The sequence below is a fragment of the Equus quagga genome, chromosome 1 (genome assembly GCF_021613505.1).
Source record: "Equus quagga isolate Etosha38 chromosome 1, UCLA_HA_Equagga_1.0, whole genome shotgun sequence".
NCBI classification, from domain to species: domain Eukaryota; kingdom Metazoa; phylum Chordata; class Mammalia; order Perissodactyla; family Equidae; genus Equus; species Equus quagga.
Genome location: NC_060267.1, coordinates 88,310,710 through 88,331,346, shown reverse-complemented (window position 1 = coordinate 88,331,346; position 20,637 = coordinate 88,310,710). Strand labels below are relative to the sequence as shown.

The following is a 20,637-nucleotide window of genomic DNA, read 5'->3' as shown; positions in this document are numbered from 1 at the left end:
AGAGTGATGTTCTGGCAACAGTAAGCGCAGGCAACTCTGTGGAGGGTTTTGCTAAAAAGAGGAGGAGAGAAGTGGAACAGTAGCTGGAGACGGGATGTGAGGTCAAGAGGATTTTCTTTAAGTTGAGAGAAATAACAGCATGACTGTAGGAAAAACAGGTCATGCAGATGGGATGGGGAGAAGTGGCGGGGCAATGTCCTTGAGTAGGCGAGAGGAGGGATCTGTGCATGTCCGTCCTCTCCCTCTTGGCCTGGCTAACTCCTACTCATCCCTCAAGGGTCAGCGTAAAGGCCGCTTTCTCAGGGAAGTTTCCCTGACCCCTCCATTAGGTCACTGCCCCGCTATCCCCGTTCATGGTACATACTGCCTGTGCTTCACGGCGCTCAGGTAAGCCCGGTGAGGGCAGGGCTGGCTCTGTCCTGTTTGCAGCTGTATCTCCAGCAGCCAGCACCCTACCTGGCAGATCACAGATGTTTGATGGCTATCTCTTGAAGAGTGAATGGTCCAAGAATAGAAACAAATCCAGGACACATGTCTGTTTTCTGTTCCCGCCTGGTTTAATCACGTTGCAGTGATCAAGACCATGCGGTTACTGGCTGTTGCAAATATTTGGATTTAGAAGAGCTCAGTTGTTTGTTCCTGTTTGGGCTCTGTAGCTTGGCTAACACACAGACCAAAGCCATGTGACTAGACATATCCTTCCATTGACACTGTCCACCACAAACTGAACACACTCCAGATTATGTCTAGCAATTCATTCATTTGATACATATTTGCCAAAAGCCTGCTGGGTACAGCATCCTGTGGATTAGAGGACTGAATGAGACACAGTGCCTGCCCCCATGAAGCACAGGGTCGAGCAGAGGCGATCACACAGGACTCCAGTTCATCACAACTATGATAGGCATTACAAGGGACAGTCCAGGGGGTTATGAACACGGAGAATGGGGAGACTTAACAGTCTGAGGAGTGGGAGGCAGAGGAGAAGGGAGATCCGACAACCCGGCCTCTGCCTCCCCTCCCCAGCCTCAGGCTGCCCTCAGGTGGACCCCAGGCTCCAGGCCAGCAGTTCAGCAAGAGGGCTCTGGGCATTGGAGCTGGCTGCAGGAGTGGCAGGGCCATGGCCTCCTGCCTTCAGATGCTCCAGTCCCCTCCCTTTTCCTCTCTACCTCTGCTGGTGAGGGCAGGGCTGGCTCTGTCCTGTTTGCAGGACCTGCCTTTCTCCTTCTGTTGCTTCCAGAAGGGCTGCCTCCTGAAGCTGCATTTTTGGAAAGATCTGCCTGGAGAGAAGGCTGAGCTCATTTATGGCACAGGGCGCTGGCAGGGACAGGACCGTTACTGAGTCTCCCCTTCTGTTTACTTTCAGGTTTTCATAGGCTCTGTTCGCAAAGAACCACCATTTTGCAAGGACCATGAGGCCACTGGGCGTGACATGCTGGTGGCTGGGACTGCTGGCCGCCATGGGAGCCACTGTGGGCCAGAAGGAGGGTTTTGAAGGCACTGAGGAGGGCTCACCAAGTGAGTACATTTACCTGAACAGGTACAAGCGGGCCGGTGAGTCCCAGGACAAGTGCACCTACACCTTCATTGTGCCCCAGCAGCGGGTCACAGGGGCCATCTGCGTCAACTCCAAGGAGCCTGAGGTGCTCCTGGAGAACCGGGTGCACAAGCAGGAGCTGGAGCTGCTCAACAACGAGCTGCTCAAGCAGAAGCGACAGATTGAGACGCTGCAGCAGCTAGTGGAGGTGGACGGCGGCATCGTGAGCGAGGTGAAGCTGCTGCGCAAAGAGAGCCGCAACATGAACTCGCGAGTCACGCAGCTCTACATGCAGCTCCTGCATGAGATCATCCGCAAGCGGGACAACGCGCTGGAGCTCTCCCAGCTGGAGAACAGGATCCTCAACCAGACGGCCGACATGCTGCAGCTGGCCAGCAAGTACAAGGACCTGGAGCACAAGTACCAGCACCTGGCCACGCTGGCCCACAACCAGTCGGAGATCATCGCACAGCTTGAGGAGCACTGCCAGCGGGTGCCCGCCGCCAGGCCCGTGCCCCAGCCACCCCCCGCCACCCCGCCCCGGGTCTACCAGCCGCCCCCGGTCTACCAGCCACCCCCCTACAACCGCATCATCAATCAGATCTCCACCAACGAGATCCAGAGCGACCAGAACTTGAAGGTGCTGCCACCACCCCCTCTGCCCACCATGCCCACCCTCACCAGCCTCCCGTCCTCCACAGACAAGCCGTCGGGTAAGTCCTTCCGGGAGCCCGCTCCATCTGGGCCTCACAGCCAGGCGCCAGGCTTCCCTTGGCTGTGACCACAAGTGGGGGAAAAGCCACGGCAAGCTGAAGCCTGGCCAACAGACTTGTGCAATCCCCCAGCAGTCCCTTGGGCCAAGCTGCTGGAGCTGGTGGGGTGAGAGGGGGACCACATTCCTTAGAAGGATGCTCCAAGGTAGACGACCCAGGGAAAAGGGGGAGTCTCAGAAGAGAACAGATGTTCTCTGCCTTCTGATAGGAAAGAACCCCAGGCCTGTAGCTTGTGGGGTTCTGCACTAGATGGTCTGTGTTGGCAAGGAGCATCCCTCTCCTGCAAGCTCTTGTACTGTGCCTGGCACAGAACTGGCATTCGGTAAATGCTCACCGAGGAAACAGGCCAAAGGAAAAGTGTTATCACAGGAAAAGTATGATAAACACACTCGGGGCTGGGGGGTGGGGAGCACTTTCTAAAGCCCACACGTTTCCTAGAGTCTGCTGCTGTCTAGAATTTTCAATGATTACTCCATATGCTCTTAAATACACGTTTCATCTTAAAATATGCTAATTCTCAGAATATTATTATGGTGGGGGAAAGGGGTTTTGAAGCTTGACCAAGACCCTGGCGCTGGGCACTTTCACATATATTACATTATTTACATCCTTAACTCCTGAGCTCCTGACGGAAGGTTTACTGAGAGGTTGAGTGACTTGCGCACAGTCTGAGGATCCTCAGGCTGGATTTGAATTCAGGCCTTTTCACTTTAAATCTAGGGCTGACTCCTCTGTGCTCTAAGACTCTGGGGGACCAGGAGCCCAGCCCCCTGAAGCTCAGCCTCTCATTCATCCAGGACCCTGTGAGCCTTCCACAAACGGGCTGTCCTGTGAGAACTAGACTCATCTTCGCGAAAACTAACCACGTATCTGCTCCAAGTCAGTGATTTTGGTACCACTTCACTGTATAAGCAGGGAGATATTTTTACTGAAAATATCCTGTTTTACACTTATTTCACACTTCTGAAAATAACCACTGGTACTGGGAAGAGCAGCTTCTTGCTAATTCCAGAAAGAGGCTGAACCTGAGTGCAAGAGGGTGGCCTGTGCAAAAGACAAGGGAGGCATTGTCTGCAGGTCCGTGGGGGGACGGGAGCTGGGCACGGGGTACAGCATCCGCCCGCAGCACCTTGCAGGAAAGCCCTCTGCTGGGTGTGCAGGTTGAAAACGAGCTTTGGAGCAGACCAACTGGATTCAGATTCTGCTTCCCCCACTGCTTAGCTCTGGGATATTAAGCAAGTCACTTTGCCCCTCAGAGCCTCAGTTTCCTCATCTTTCAACTGGGGACAGATTAAAATAGTGCCTACCTGAGGATTAAACGAAATACTGAAAAAAATGTGTTGAGCATGGTGCTGGGCCCGTGGTAAGTTTCAGTACGTGGTAGCTGTGAGTTCCCTTCGGTCTTGGTCTCTTCATCTTGAAACAAGGAAATTGAAATAAATAAACAGTCCCTTTTTAGCTCTGGCATTCTACAGTTAATGACTGGTTCATCTGTACGTGTGTCTGTTTTAAATCAGAAGCTCCAAAAGAGAGGGCAGAGTGTACTAACAGGTCTTGATAGCAGACTCAGCAGGTAAAGCAGGCCCCTGGACACCAAATGAAGGCTCAGCTGACTGTTATTATAATCCTGACGTGAGTCAGGCTCAGTGGTACCCAATACATCTCTTCTTGCCTGAACATCTCTGGTTTCTGACTCAACAATTTCAGGACGTTCCTGAGCTGATAGATATACAGTGTAGGAATAACGACCGAGGTTTGCACCTATCCCTTGTTAGCTGTTTGCTCATGAGAAAGTTACTTAACTCCTCTGAGCCTCAATTTTCTCCTCTGTAAAGTGGGGACAAGAGTCATACTATCACAGGGTTGCTGTGGAAACTCAATGCAATCAGGCATGTGGTATTATGTCACATGGGGCAGCCAACAACGGCTGAGCCCCTACTCTGTGCCAGTCACACAGCTAGAGCTGGGGAGGCAGGTGAAAACTATGATCTCTGACCTTCAGGAACTCAGGATGGGGGATGTGGCAGATGCATGAAGGCACTGGGATCCATCCAATACACACCAGTTCCATCCCCTAAAATCAGCACATCAGGTCTGACAAAGGATTTCTCTGAGAGGGAGCATCTGCCAAGGCCAAAATGTCCAGAATGAGAGAATTTATGGGACCACCATAACAAAGTAGCTGAAATCAGGAATGCAGTGAAAGCCATGGCTGTAGTCCCCGTGTGCTCGGAGTCCTGCAGAGGGGCAAATGAGGGGCTGTGGGGACACTGGGTGGCACGACTGAGTCTCTCTGAGGGGAAAAGCTGGACAGAGGCAGGGACTTCAGTGTTGCATCTTGAAGGATTTGTAAGAGTCTCCCAGGGAGACTTGGGCGTGGGGAAACTGAATTATTAGTGGGTCCCTGATGAGATGGGGCCACGTGAGGACCCAGCGGCACGGGCCGACTCTTGGTACCTCGAATGGTTTGGATCCCCTGCTTCTTCACGTTCACGATCCAGCGTGGGCTGCGTGCATCCCAAGGTTCCTGCACGCACCCAACCTGCCTTCTCTCCCACTTGAGAAAGCACATCTTCCTGGAGGGAATGGCAGTGATTTTTATTATGGAGAGAACCTAAGTCGTTATAAGTTACCTTTTTTTTTTTTTTTAAAGTAAAGCCCTCTCAAATGTTGGTACTGATTGTCAGTAACAGTTTCCTTGTGACCCATGGCACCGCTGAGCTCCCAACAAGGCGTGCCCAGCGGGGACTGAGCACCCGGCTGTGAAGCTGAATGGGCAGGCGGAGCCCTGAAGAGGGTGTCCCAGGAGGGCCCTGCCCTTTCCTGGTGTTGGACAAGCTGAGAGGAAAAGGCAGATGGTCTCTGTCAGCCAATCAGCAGAGAGCTCTTATCAGGCCTGTTTGGAGAGCTTGGGGCAGGTTCTGGTCCTGGAAGACACAGCCTTCCTCTGTGCTCTCACCCAACAGATTCTTTGTCCCAGGGACATCCCTCGGCCAGAAACACCTTTGCAATTAAACACCTGTGCACTCACGCCTTGGCAGCTTCTCACTCTTTCATTCCACAACCTCGGAGCCATCTGCTCCTTTCCTCATTGTCTGGGACACTCAGCCCACAGCACGCCCTTCCCCAGGAAAGTGAGGGAGCCATGGCCGCTTATCTGAAGCTGCAGTCACCAGCTTGTTCCCAGCCAGACAGTAACAGGCTGGCCCCAGGCCAGGCCCAGGCCTCTGAGAGCCGGAGTGAGGGAGGCCCAGGCAGCTCCTGGCTCCCCTGGCATCTTGCTTGGGTTTTGTCCTGTCTCTCTCAGGTCTGGCCAGACCTGGGGACATTTCAGTTAGGATGATGTTTGTGATGAGGCCTGGGGCAAACGGCCCTGCCTGTGGCCCTCTCTTCTGAGGGTCCTGCTGCTGCTCTCCCTTCCTCTCCACTCTTTCTTACATTCATAAATTCTTCACCACCTGGGTACCCTTGACATACACACATACACACACACACCTGTCGACCAGGTCTGTTAAAGAGGAAGGCTGCAGGGGTCCCTCTCTAAGACGCAAAGCAAAGGACAGGATGGAGCCTCAGGCCTAGTCTGCTCCTGAGATGGTTCTGGGAGGCCTGGGACACTATTCCTCAGCTCAGCCCAGGCACAGCCACGCACATGCCAGCCCTCCTGCCACAGTGCCTATCCAGGAGACTGATCAAAGAAAAGGCAGTGCTACCACCAGCTGCCACAGCAAGGCTTTGTCTGAAATGAATCTTCAAAAACCAAAAAGAGTAAGCATTTCTAGCTGTTTTCTCTCCTGAGAAAAAGAACACAGTCAGTTCAATTTGTTTCTCAATCGATAAAGATGGTGCCATAAAATCAAAAAATATTAGAGCTTGTTAAAGGCCTCAGACCCCCTGGCACAGATTTCCTGTCCCAGAGCCTATCAGTGGCAGAGCCAAGATTGGTCCCTGAACTTGTAACTTCCAGGATATTGAGGTTCAGAGAGGTTAAGTAACTTAGCCAAGATTACACAGCTAGTAAGTGGCTCAGCCAAGGCTCAAACCCAAGTCTGTCTTAACCACTCTGAGATTATTGCACATTTCCATGGAAAGGCTGGAGGGGAACTGGTGTGAAAATCACTCTATAAATGCTTGACTTGGCCCCAGGCGCCAGCTGCCTGGGACCTGACCCTCTACCACTATTTCATGTACCAGGTTCCAAGCAGCTCCTTGTAAAAGAGCTCTGGGAACAGAGTCGGTGGATTTGTTATTAGAACTCTCAAGGTTCTAAAAACACAAGACGTCACTGCGAGCCCACTAACGTCGTGCCGCCCCCTCGACACGGTCTAGGAGGAACCAGCAGAACCAACTGCCTGGGGCCAGCCCACTAGTCACAGAAACGCACTGCTGTGGTGAATTTGTGTGGTAGACTGTGTCCTAACCCTGAGATCACACTCACACACACACACACACACTCACACAAAGATAAAGCAGAATTACAACAGCATCACACTACAGTATCTAAAACAACAGAGCTCGCCTCTCCCACAGAAAACATAGTATGCTCCCAACTGCTGGTAAGCAGGTCCAACTGAATCTGCAGATAAATCTGATTTTCAATTTATATCAAAACGGGACACATTCTCTGGATTTACTTCTACTCAACATTTAAACATATAGCTAAGTCGGAAGTCCTGATTTCTTTAAATATGTTAACTCTAAATATATGAAAATCAGTAGCTATGATCTGCTCTTGGGGCCACATTAAGTGGCAACCACATTGCTTCACTGACACTACATGGGAGCGGCCCATCCCTCACAACAGATGGTCTACAGCCAGAGAGGCGCGGACAACTTGAACAAGAGTGTTTTCCTAGATGGATGCTCCCCCTGTATTTTATTTCCTCCTGGTAGGAGGAAATACATCCATTAGATTGTGGTTCCCTAGCATAATGGTGTGTTTTAAAATAGAGGAGGAGATCTGTCTCACTGTGGCTTCCACTCCTCTGGAGGTCCAACAATCATCAATCTGGGTGGAAAGCCGTGGGTCCCATGTGCAGACCAGCTCTAGCCAACTGAGCTCCCAAGCCTGATGTGCTGCGGAGCCTTGGAGAAACATCTGGGAATTGTGAGGAGGACAAAGGTGATGGTAGCCACCAGTGACTCGGCCTTTAAGGTCACAGAGGCTGAGGGAAAACCCAACCCAGGTCTCTTGTCTCCAGAGCTTGTGCTGTTTACACTGCACTATGCTGTCTTGATTCTCAAATCTTATTGTTGAACAAAATAAGATTCCCAAATTCATGACGAACTACGTAATCCAGCGATACTTGAGAGAGCATTCCTCGCTGGCTTCTTCATAAACAAAAGCTGCTCGAGTTCAAGATGGGTCATCTTCCTTCCAGCTTTGCTTTCCCTTTTCTCCTCCTCGAGCACCTTGGGGAACTGACCACAAAGAGCCTTTTGAGTGTGATAGCAAGCTCTCCCCTCTATCCCTCACTTGTTTTCCAAGAAAGACATTCAGCTGAATGCTCAGGCTGTTTACAGCCCCGGGAGATAAACTATCAACTCCTTACTGTTAAAAGTGGGGATCTGGCATCTTGTGGCCTGGAAATCCCAACAGTTTGGCACTTGGCAAACTGTAAGAAATCCAGAAAATCCTGGTGGTCAGGCATCTGTGGCCAGCTCACCAGTCACACAAATGGATTGTTGTGGTGAACTGATGCGGCAGACTGTGTCATAACCTGGAGATGCTCCCCCAGAAGAAAACGATAACGAAAGCAGAATTAAGTTAGCATCACACTACAGTGCCTAAAACAAACGTGGCTAGGCTTGTTGAGTGAAACGGTAGAGCACTGCTGTAAACGTCAGCGCCCCCTGTGACGACTCTGAAAGAAGAGCATGTTGACACTAAGCCTGATGACCCTGGCCCTGTAGCCCAGGATGAGCCAATGGACCCACAGGACTTGGAATGGTTTTACGTCAACCTTTTTTTTGAAATGAATAAGTGATTTTTCCCTTAATAGATATTTTGAACACAGTAATTTAAGTTCAAATGACTGCATGCAGAGAGAAATTCTGCCAAGAAAATTTTAGTTTAAATGACAAACTTTTTTTTAAGTTCTCTAAATGTTGACATTAAGATATCTTAGGTAATTTGTCCAGAGTAACAGCCAAAAGGACAGAAATTCCAGTCACCTGGCTCTACCCCAGACAACACACAGACCTTCTGCTACAGCCTGCCCGGGCTTCCCCATGCAACAGGTTTCCTTTCCCAGGGTCTGGTCTGGATGCTGGTTACCCTCTGTTGTAGGGATCCTGTTTCCAGATGGACTTATTATTATTCGTTCTCTAAATGGAAAAAACAGAGTGAAGATGACCAAGGGAATACACCTCACGGTGGTGAGAAGATGGAGATGGAGGAAGGCATGTGGGACACTAAGTGACTCTGGGTGCTAGACTGGCAACACATAATCACTGCCCTGAGGAGGTTCCTGCCTGGAAGGAGCCCACAGGCCGGTGGGGAGACAGACCCCCAGCGATCCTAACATGGTGGGATGGCCCCAGCACAGTGCAGTAGAAAGAATCAGGACTCAGGAGGCAGAGCGGAGCTCTACTCCCAGATCCTGCCCCTTCCGGCGTGTGCTCTCTCTCAGCCTTACTTTCCTCACGGTTGCAGGGGCTCCTGAGGATGCGATGAAAGAGCACGTAAAGCACTTGGCGGATGAAAGGCTCTAGATGCAAGGCAGTCCTCGTTCTTAGGACGTGCCAGTAGAGAGAAACATATTAGGCATTCTGGGAACCCTGAGGAGGATTAAGTAGGTCTTCTGGGGCTGGGGAAGACTTCCTGGAGGAGGTGATGAGGAGGGCTGAGGGCCTTTCAGATGGGTTCTCAGAACCACTGCCAGCAATCATCAAGAAATCATGAAGACCAGGCTTGATTCTGGGCAACTGTCCTGGCTTCAGAAGAGAAAAAGGGTGAAATAGTAGAAATTACATACTAATTGGCTTGTGGTCAAGTCCCAGTAAAATTATAGAAAACATTATCAACAGAGGTTTGTGAGCACTTGGAAAACTAAAAGGTGATCAGTGAAAGCCAACATAGGTTTTCTAAGAACAAGCCAATAGCTGATTCTCTTTTTTGGAAAGGGTTAATAGGGTGGCCACCTGTGCAGTGTCTGTGGATGGCGATCAGGTCTGATAAGCTCTTCCATGACGGGCCTGCAGAACAGCACCACCAACCTCTGGACTCAGAGAGTCTTGCTCATTCTCATCGCAGCACCCAGGGCGCCTCGGTGCACCGCCACCCCCAGCCGCAGTGAGCACCCTCACACCCAGGCAGCCTCGGGCGCCACTCACCACTGCAGCTGGGAACCCCAGGGCTTCACTGCCACCCGTCCCGGCAGCCACAGTGAGCCGCTCACCTCTGCCTATGGTGAGCCCCCACAGCCCTTCCTGGTCTAACCTCTTTTTTAAATTGCTTTAAAGTCCCTGTTTTTCCTCCTGCCCGAGGATACCGATGGAAACCCAGAAGTGGGCACAACGCTTTTGAAAGTGTTCTCTGGGCAGCACCCCTGCAATGTCTGTTTATCCTGAGGTCAAAGGAGGCAGCAAGAGGATCCCCTTTGGGCTCCTCAAGGCCCCTGGGAGCTCTCATTTGCGAGGCTTCGGAGTGTATCAAGTATACTGAAATGCACCCGCCTCACACATCTAATATAACTTTTTCTCTAAAACTTTTGAAAGAATTTTAATAATTTTGCTCTTGAAACCATTTGGCCAAGAGTAACGCAATTAATTTATGGTTGGCTCTGCCTTCTCGGCAAACACAGGCATGCTCAAGAATTCTTGAGAAGTGAGAAAAATCTAACCTACAAATTGTTTTCGAAAGTAATAACATTTTTATGAAGACTAAATTTAACAATTACTGAACTTGACAAGATGTTACACTTTGTAGAAATTTAATTATATACTTATAAATTTTGATTTTGCAGCTTTCTTTTCATATTTTAGAGCCAATAAATTTTTTTAGCCCTCAAACACTTTCATAAACTTCTGAAAAGCTTGTCGGCCCCAGGCGCTGAGCCCGTCATCCAAGGACATAAAGCTGGCTGAAAGTGGGTGGGAGCATTTGGACCCTTTCCCCAGGAGGACCAGAAATGGTATTCAGGATGTGAACTCTGAGGCCCTGCAGGAACCCGAGACACCTCTGGGAACGGACCAGTCGCTCCTGTGTTTAGGTTATTGTTTTGTACTCTGGTTCACTGAAAAGTGGTGCCTGACATAGCATGTATATGTTCATAACCAAAATATTATTTTCCCAAGCCTTCTGGATAAAGGAGCCTTGAGCAGCACATAGAATTGGTCCTCACCACAGCCTCCCCAGGCGCCTGCTCTCCCGCCGTCAACGGATGCCCAGCGAGTCCTGAGGCTGGAGGGCAGGCCTCACACCTAAGCCCTCCATGTGCCCTGGCTCTTAGATGCACGAATTTGAGGAGGAAACTCCAGGTCCAATTTCAACGACTAGTCATTTCTCCTATCAGAAAAATGCTTCAGGGAGTGGCAAAAAGACTTTTTAGATACAGACCATCAGCGAGAATAACTGAAAACAGCATTAGTTCTCAGCCAAGAGCAGAGTGCGTCTTGGTGATATCACAGAAGCCTCTCCCCAGTGCCCACGTATGGACTAAAACACCCCCAGAACAGTGCCCACAGGCCACGCGCTCCTCTGTGGGGCCACAGCATCCTCTGTGAGGCCTCAGGCGTACTGTGTGTTTTCACTAAACACCTTTGCTGCAAGCATTTTCGCAGCACAACTAATTGGCTATAAGGCAATTTTGCCGTAAAAAATAAAATAACAAAAAATAGAGACATTAAAAAGGACACAATGAAACATTAAAAATTCATAGCAAAATTGAAAAGACTGCAAAAAATGAAAATGCAAAATATTTGAACACAAATATTTGAAGACGTAAATGTGTGTAGATTCATGGTAATACTGTGCAAAGAACTGATGTCACTCGTGGACTGTTACCTGAGCACTTTGTCTTCCGAGTCTTTCATTCATAGTGTTGCACCTTTTTTTTTGCTTGTTGATTCATCTGCTTGTTTGGTATCGCACTTTTTTTTCTCTTTTTTTCACTAAAATGCCTTCCTTCATTAAGAGAGGATGCCTATTTATAACCAAGTGAAACTAAACTTTCAACCAGTTATGTTATCTTTTACAACAAAATTGCCTTTATGGGCAATTAGTTGGGTGGGAAAATGTTTGTGGTGAAACTGCTGGCGGTAGAGATGCTTCTGGCAAAGACGCCTAGACCCAGACTCAGTGGTCAGTTCCTGAGACCTGGGCTGAGCGGGGAAAGAGGCCTGTCAGACTGCTGGCCTGAAGCGTGGTCCAGTCCAGCTCACAGCCCGGAAGGACTCTGCTCCTCTCCCAGTGCCGCAGGCGCAGCTGGGGAGAAGAGGCACCCCTCCCGCCCACACAGGCCCCGCTGTCTACCCACTTCTGAGCTCCCGGCCTCAAGGGGAGCCGCCAGTCAGCTTGGTCACATATCCATAGGGCCAAGTTCCCCAAGGAGGAGGGGTGGCTGCACTGAAAGTTAACAGTGGTGTGCCCATTTCTCCACTGGGGCTTGGGTGGGCAAGGCAGGCTGAAGTTGGTGTGCCCCAGACCCGCAGAGAGTGTGACTAGGAAGTCACACTTAGGTCTGGCCTGGCTGCAGGCTCCAGCTCAGCTTTACCAGAAAGGGCCTGCATCAGGGATGTCGAGAACTGGGTCAGCCATCAATAAGTGGTTCCTAGTTTCCTGGGCGGTGGGTTCCTTATATGCCTGATCCCTCTGTCAAAATCTCCAGAGAGGAGGAAGGAAGCGAAGAAGGGACTTAGGCAGCCAAACCTGATCACCCGCAACACTTATGAGTTTCAGTATCAGGGTTTGATGGCCCAAGACCTATATGCCTTGTGTTCCCATTGCCAACATCCCTTCTCTGGAGGCCTCCAGGCTCCAGGTCCCACGTGCCTTCTACACCCTGTGCTGCTTCTGTAGAGCACCTCGCAGGCTCAGCTCAGCTCAGCCATGGCGGCTGCACTTCCCTTCACGTGGAATGTTCTGGCTACAGCTCTACTGAGTGTAAATATGGTCTTTACAGAGATGAGGTCGGGGCGCTCACTCCACTGGGAGCCTTGGTGCTGCAGAGTTAGTGTTGGCCGGGTGCGCCGGGCAGAGCTGCCCTTTCAGAAGGGGAGCCAAGTGAAATAGGGCCTGGGCACTTCGCACTGTTCCAAAGGGAGGGCTCTGCCCTCTGCACACTGCAAATGCAGTTTCATTGACAAAAAAGATTTCCATTCTCCATTTCAACATATATCTTTGTGGCCTCTCCACTCAAGTTCTGACTTTCAAAATATGCCTTTGTGGAAAACATCTATCAGTAAACAATCTTACATTTAGTCTTGGAAACTCAAAAGCAAATACAGTAACTTGTTTGTGACAGGGTAGACAGTGGGGAGTGGACAACTTCGAAACTATCAGCTTTCATCCATCAAAGGAAAGAAAAAGAGAGAAGCCTCCCTGGTGGGGCCCTGTTCGGCCAGGTGGGTGCTCCTGTGTGGGTGGGACCCCCAGAACAGGCAGGGTCTTTCCCCCCGTTTACAGAAGAAGAAACTGAGGCTCAATGAGGACCTGCTCAAAGTCACACTGTGAGGAGGTGAGGCCACCAACATTTGAGCTGAGGGCTCCAGACTCTCAGTTTGGGGTCCTGTCCCCAGCCCCATACTTCTTCCATAGATTCCTCGATCAAAGTCAGACATGTCGCCTGCCCTCCACAATGACACTATATACATAACAGTTACAGACTTCTCATCCGAGTAGGACGTTTTGACTCAACCACTTTAACAGAGCCACATAATAATCTCACTGCTGCCATTTCCTGCTACTTGATCATTTTACTGCTGCCAACTTTTCAATGCTAAGTTTCTCCTGATTAATTTTCATCCATCATTTAAGTTTCTGACCTTTCCCACGGGTGCCTTAACGTAAGAAAAGGGAAAGTGTGTGAATGCAGGAGGTTTGCTAGAGCTCTGCAAGGGTTTCTGAGGGAGCACGGTTGGGGAAGGTGGTTCCTGATGGAAGCTAACAGGCATGATGCAAAGCACCTTGCCCAGTGCGGGCGCAGGAGACATAGCGAGATTTGTTTTCTAACAGCAGAAAATACTAACCACTTGTATACCATTTCATACCCACTCCATGATTCTAGAAAGCATGGCGTATCTAAAAGCCTTAAAGGAAAGAACTGCCAGATTTGCCTTTAAAAAAAAGGAGACGAAAATTTCTTCTACATCATAAAAGACACTAAAATAGTTGAAAAGGGGGTAAAGGACACAAAAAGGTAAGCATAGAAGAAAAACAAATCAATGAAGACAAAAAAGGTATAACACCTCGACAAGGAAGAAGTGTAAATTTTAATTTTTTTAACCTGGCCCAGTGGCAATGATTAAAAATAGTGCTAGGGACACAAAGATGAGTCAGCCTGGGCCCCCGACCCTTGCGTTCACTCTGGTTGGGGAAAAAGGGGAGAGCTTCAGAGTGTGTGCTCTGGACCACCCAGACCACCTGGGTTCGGATACCAGGTCTGCCCCTTACCAGCCATGGGACCTCAGGGGTGTCACCCACCAGTCTCCAGTTTGCTCATGTGTAAAATGGGGAGACGACTACCCACCTTGTAGGAGTGTCAGGAGGAGGGGGTGTGTAAGTACACGGACGGGCCCATAGTAAACGCTCAGTACATGCTGGCTAGCGATATTATTACTACTACTCTCTTGGAGCTAGGGGTTCATAACCTGGGGTTTGGGGGTCCATTAGCCTTCTGAAATTATAAGCAAAACTGTGTGAGTCTGTGCATTTTTCTGAATAGAGGTCTAGAGCTTCCCCCCAATTCTTAAAGGGACTGGTGACCCCAAACATTTTTAAGCGCTTCCCTTTTAAAAAGAGCCCTTTGCACAAATGTCAAAGGGAAAGCTGAAAGCATTGATGGCACCCACACAAGCACCTCAGGCTGGGAGCCGTGAGGCTGACCTTCCACTCCCCTCTGGCCTCCAATCTCCCCGCATGGCACCTTCCTTCCGTCTGAGAACTCCACAGGAGCCCCGTGGTGGCTCTGCAGTCAGAGGTCTGGCGGCTTGTTTTCAGTGGGTGTTTTTCTGCAGGCTTCTGGGGGATCTTCCATCACCAGCATTCGCATCAAGCGGCCTCTCCTGGGCCTCTGACTCGGTAGAGAGCTGGGAGGCCTCCCACGCCCGCAGCATGCTCTGCTCCAGCTGTCGGGGACAGACTCCCATTCTCTGCCTGAGTCCCTGGGGCTGTGGGCCGAACACAACCAAAACCTTTTTCTCCTTCATGAATGCTCTTTCTGGAGGTCGGGCCTCCCCTTCCCAGGACGGAAGAGGCACAAGGCAAAGAAGGAAGCAGCTGCTTGTGCCACATCTGCTACTGGTGGGTGCTTGGGGTCCTGCCCCATCCCCTGGGGGGAAGCGGGCTGGTGAACTGGCAAATGGGCGAGAAGACTCTCCCTGAAGGACGGAGGCGGAACCCCTGGTTGACTGTCAGCTGTAAGCACCCACGCCGACCTTTTTTCTCAGTGGTGTCTTGGGCAGTGGGGACAGTGGGGTGAGCCAGACAGTTCCTGTCCTCCCATGAAGTTCCAGATGGGGATGCTCAAACACAGCCGCAAGGTCTCAGAAAAAGCCCACCTGAGATGTCTAATGAAGTCCAAAAGGCCCAAACTGTCCCTGTTTAACCATCACGTGTGGGCTAGTTAAGCCCAACCACCAGCCAGGAAGGCGTTCGAGAGGTTTGATCTACACAGAGAAGCTGACTACACCTGCCACCGATGCCTGCCCACACGCAGAAGGGAAAGGACAGGCCGCCACAGGAACTCCCGTGGAGAGGAGGCTGGCGAGGTCAGCACCTCCCCTGCTGCGCATCAGCGCGGCGCCCACCCCGCCCCGGGCTTTGGCTGCACAGCACGCTAGCTGCCAGGGCTGGGACTCACTCAATACTTGTCGCGTAAACATACAAATTAATAGAAAGAACAAGACAGAATTTTCTTAGCACTTTTGATCTTAACCATTCACAGTTTGGGGAACATTTTGAAGAGAAGCTGAAGCAAAGTGTGGTGATTTTACTCATTTTAAAATACGTAGTTCAATGGCTAGGTCTTGAAACCTTCTGAGGAACCCAGCTTCTTTGGATCTTGGTGACTCGAGTTTGTACCTTCTCGCTGAAGTGACCACATCCAAACACAGGAAACCACCAGGCGAGGTGGGGGTGGGGGTGGTGCAAGACCTACGGGAGCTCTTCAGACTGCCAGCAACACCCACTCCTTGTGACCAGCAGTCAAAGTGCAGCGAAGTCACAGAGGACCACAGAAGCCCTCTGGTCTCAGTTTCAGACGAGAGCCGGGGACTGGAGTGTGTCCCAGGGGCCATCCTTTAAGTTCATGGACCTGCCTACAGAACCACCCCAACGTGTGAGCTCCGAGCATTGGACCCTCAGTGAGCTTCCTTTGAAACACACACGGCTGGAGCCGAAAGGGAACTTGCCCCCTCCCCACCCGCCCAAAGATGTGTCTGAATCCCAGAAATATCCTGAAATCTCTGGCTACACAGCCAAACTCTGGGCACTGCTTGGGCCCCTGTGAATCCGTGGAAGTTCATTTACTAAAAACTGCAGCAATTGTCACCAAGCCCTGTCCCTAACAAGGCAATCACGGAGTCCGAATTGAGGTGGCGCCAGCCGACTGATTCAGCCCACAGTACTCAGGAAGCACAGAGGACCCACCTCACTGCCTGAGGCACAGCCGCGGGCCCGCACCGTGCTGAGGAATGCTGCTGCACTCGGCAGGCACACGTCTCTTTTTGCCAATATAACCAACTTAAAAGAAAAAAGTCACTGCAGGAACTCCATACAAATAAATGATCCCAGCGACCCTTACAACCTCGAACGAGGTAAATATGGTCTCCCTTCTACAAGCCAGGGAAACTGCAGGCTTGGAGAGATAATGAAGCCTGCCCAAGTCACACCGTGAGGGAGTTGGGGGTGGGGGGGGAAGTGGCCTTGGAACCCAGGCATCCTGACCCCCAGCCCTGGGCTCTTGTCTTTATATCATTATTTCTCAAACTTGCAAAACCAAAATCAGTTCCCTCACACTGCAGGCCTGTGGCTCCCAGCTGGGGACCAGCCAGGGGTTGTGGGTGCTTGGGGTGCTGCCAGGGTTGAGGGGTGGGGGGAGAAGTGACTCGTGGCCAGGAGGCAGGGAGGTCTGTGACGTGTGCACCTCTGTCCCCAGGCCCGTGGAGAGACTGCCTGCAGGCCCTGGAGGATGGCCACGACACCAGCTCCATCTACCTGGTGAAGCCAGAGAACACCAACCGCCTCATGCAAGTGTGGTGCGACCAGAGACACGACCCTGGGGGTTGGACCGTCATCCAGAGGCGCCTGGATGGCTCCGTCAACTTCTTCCGGAACTGGGAGACATACAAGGTGAGAGCTGCTGGGCAGTCTGCTGCCCACAGGCAACCAGCCCACCCCAAGAGGCCAATACAAGAGCCACTCAGAGGGCAGGTGCGCGCTGACCTGTCAGGGCCTGGGCGGCCCCAAACAGCAAACACCTGAGCGAGAAGGGCACTAACAGGGCCATTTTTGCAAACCCACCAAGGATGGTGAGGACCAGCAGCTCCTTCCCTGCCAGGCACTGCCTGCTGAGGACACAAGTCAGGAGTCCAGACTACAGAAGCCCCACAGACGGGGAGACAATTTAGATATGCTGGTGTGGGGTGGTCCTGCACCCTGGCCCGAGTGTGGGGAGCATCTTACTCCCAGCTGGGGCTTCCTTGGGGGAAGACCTGTTATCACAGCCTAGAAGGGAGAAGTCCCAAGGCCCCCAGGCCCTGGGAGAATCTCCCAAAGGGCCTATTATGAGAACTGCAGGGATATTTGGGTCCTAATTCCAGGGCTCGTGCCCTGGGCTCCAATGCCCAGGGAGCTGAATGCTCATCCTTATAGTAGGAAAGGCTGCTAGGGCTCAGCCGCACACCTCCCTCCCTCTTTTGAACAAAGAGGTGGTAGGAAGGACACGAGAGCAGCTCAGTTCCCCAAGGGCCTGCCACACGCCAGGTGCCACACTGAGGGCTTCCGTTCACGACCTCATTTAATCTCACTTCAACCCTAGGAGGGATACCCAGTGTACAGATGAAAAAGTGAAATATCTCCCCAGGGTTGCACAGCTGGGAAGTGGCAGAGTGGGGACTGGAAGCCAGGCCTCTGACACCTGCAAAGACTTCAAACTCCCTTGGCCAGGACGCCTTCTGCACGAGGCTCTGCTGTGCGACCCTTCCTGTCCTGGTTGCCCTCCAGCCCACCTCCTGACTAGCCTGGGTCTTTGCTTTCTTCTTTCTCTCCTCGGCCTCCTAATTGAGAGGCTCCTGAAGATTTGCCCCGTAACCCTTCCCTCCTCCTTTCCATGTTCTCTTGCTTAGAGGCAGTAGAGCAAGCGGTGAAGCCCGGGTTCTTGGGTCAGATCCTGGCTCACCTCTCTGGGCCTCAATTCACCCATTCTAGGGAGGATAGTAACAGTACCTAGCTCTCAGGGTTGGCATGAGGGTTAATAAAATAACCTATGTGAAGTCCTGATAACAGTGCCATAACGGTACACCACAACTGCTCGCTAAATACTGGCTGCTCTTATTCTTAACGAATCCATCCATTTTCAAGACTTCAGTGGTCGCTGCTCAGCTGATGACTCCCAAAAACTACATGTGCAAACAATAACAAAATGACTGGACTTCAGACATAGGAGGGAGCCAGACAGTTGTCACAGCTCACACCTGTCTGGTGCTTTAGAGTTTCATGGGACCCACACACACAGCCCATCCCCAGAGAAGGAAACTGAAGCCCAGAGAAGGTAAGGGATTTGTCCAAGGAACTCCTGTCGCACACCTACTGCGTGCTGGGCGCTCCATTTACCATATTACATGTGTCCCCACGGCAACCCTGCAGAGAAGGTAACAGTGCCCCCCACATTCACACAACGCCCAGCACGCAGCAGGCACCCTCTAAACAGTCTTGAATGATGCATGATTGAGGCTCAGACAGGCAAACTGACCCATCAAGTCCCCGCCAAGTGGGGGAGGAGGGATTCGAACCCAGGCCTGCCTTGTGCTCTGATGTCTCTGGGCCCCTCTGTCCGGGGCTGAGCATCCAGCAGCCAAGCCCTGCTGGCTGACGGCACTGCATATTCCTCTAATGCTCTTCCGTGTTTTCCCCAGCAAGGGTTTGGGAACATTGACGGCGAGTACTGGCTGGGCCTGGAGAACATTTATTGGCTGACAAACCAAGGCAACTACAAACTGCTGGTGACCATGGAGGACTGGTCTGGCCGCAAGGTCTTCGCAGAATATGCCAGCTTCCGCCTGGAGCCTGAGAGCGAGTATTATAAGCTGCGGCTGGGGCGCTACCACGGCAACGCTGGTGACTCCTTCACCTGGCACAACGGCAAGCAGTTCACCACCCTGGACAGAGACCATGATGTCTACACAGGTAGGAGCAGTGGAGTCAAACCCAGGGGCAGGGCACGGAAAAGAGGCCAGCCAAAGCCAGAGCCCCTGACTGCAGGGCCTGAAAACAGGAAGATCCCAGGGTCTAGCTGCCTGACCCTGTTCCCACCCCCTGAAGGTCCACTCCTCTAGCCACTGCCCACAGATCCCCTTCGCAAAGCTGGGTCAGAATGGCACTTACAGAAAGAGAAAGGTAAAGAGGTATATAAATTACACCTTTGAGGGCCACTCTGGGCCAAGCCAGACATCGTGCTGGGCTGCACATGTGTATCACCTCTGCCTGGGGCACCAGGTCAAGGCTACATAACTCCATGGGCTCTGGGCCATACACCCTGGGTAACAGTGCCGGCCCCACCTCTACCAGCCATGTGTCCTTGGGCAAGCTGCTTAGTCTCTCTGGGCCTCAGTTTCCACAGCTGGAAACGACGACAATCTGCCTGGCAGGGTGGTGAGAAGGTCAGAGAGCACAGACCTGCCTCGCTTGGTCGGGGACTTGGCTGGTAGGGCTCCATGTCGCGGGCTCTCCCTGTGATTACCATTATTGTCATGCACTGTTAACGCAGCGCTGTAAGTGAGCTCTTAAGAGGAAACGAGATAGGAGAGATTAAGTGATTTGTCCAAATTCACATGCCTCAAATCCAAGCCTTTACTAAGAAGTCTTCATCAAATAAAAAACAAGGGAGAAAACAGAAAATTATAAGCACAGATACAGTCCAGCCCTAAACCCAGACAATAACCCCCCACAGCTCATGCCTCCCAAGGCCCCACACCCAGTTTCTTGAGATGACGGCCTCTGGGCCCTAACAAGCTGGCAAAGTCAGAGAGGCCTAGCTCCTCCCTGAGGCCGACCCCACCTCGAGGCCAAGGCTGTCTGGTCTCCTGGGCAGACCTGGCCCCTCCTGCCCCAGCTCCCGATTTAGTCCTGGTCTGAAGGCCACTCCCTCCCCTCCGAGGGGCGTCTCAGGAACGACCGGCACTTCAGGCAAGCCCTGCCACCTACATACGGAGAGGGAGGTCCTCACTCCAGGTGCCCACGGCAGCCACACTCCAGCAGACTGTTCTCACAACACTGGGGACACGCACACACTCTCCCTGTCACAGGCACTAAATGGACCTTGCTGAGGGGTCCCTGAGGAGTTAGTGTCGTCTTAGGTGAGGGCTGCCGAGGCCTCCAGAAGATCAGGGCAGGAAGCTGACCCTCAAAGTTAGTCTGACTCTGGGGACACGGGGGCTGCTACAGCATTTCCTGGGGTCCTCCTGGAGAGCTGGGAGAAGACTGTTCTAGCACCCCAACCATCAGGCCCGTCCAGCAGCATGTTCTGTGGACGGTGAGGAAGTGAGCTCCTTGTCCCTGGAGGCGTGCAGGGCAAGCTTATGGGGGCCTCCACCCGCAGATGGGAAGCTGGCTGATGTACCCTCCACATCCAACACTGCCACTTGGTCCTTGTGGCCTCGCATCACAGCCCAGAGGAGCTCGAGAAAAACTCTGGGACAGCCTGGGCTGCGGGGACTACAGGGTGCCTGGGGCTGAGTCTCCCCTCAGCCTGCTGCCTCCTCACCTCATCCCAAGGCCTCGGCGGGAGCAGGGCCACCTGCCCCATTGGGCCTCCCAGCCCACAAACTTGACTGAGGCAGCCCTTCCCCGAGGCGGAGGTCCCCTTCCTAGGCCTGATCAGGAAACTGGGGACCCCCCTTTAACTAAGAGCAGCCCGAGCGAACAGAGGCTCCTCCTCCTTCCTGGGA

General features: G+C 52.0%; 2 protein-coding genes across 22 annotated transcripts in view; one reads left to right on the top strand and one right to left on the bottom strand.

Moving 5' to 3' along the window:
• The window catches only part of RALGPS1 (Ral GEF with PH domain and SH3 binding motif 1), a 271,251-nt gene that overhangs the window by 111,034 nt on the left and 139,580 nt on the right, over window positions 1–20,637 (bottom strand). The gene's annotated exons all lie outside the window — the stretch shown is intronic.
• Window positions 1–20,637, top strand: part of ANGPTL2 (angiopoietin like 2) — a 35,099-nt gene that overhangs the window by 12,023 nt on the left and 2,439 nt on the right. The window contains exons 2-4 of the mRNA XM_046686182.1: window positions 1,367–2,250; window positions 16,629–16,822; window positions 18,607–18,877. Coding sequence (XP_046542138.1) covers window positions 1,413–2,250; window positions 16,629–16,822; window positions 18,607–18,877 — 1,303 coding nt within the window. The 5' untranslated portion in view covers window positions 1,367–1,412. The remainder of the gene's footprint in view (window positions 1–1,366; window positions 2,251–16,628; window positions 16,823–18,606; window positions 18,878–20,637) is intronic.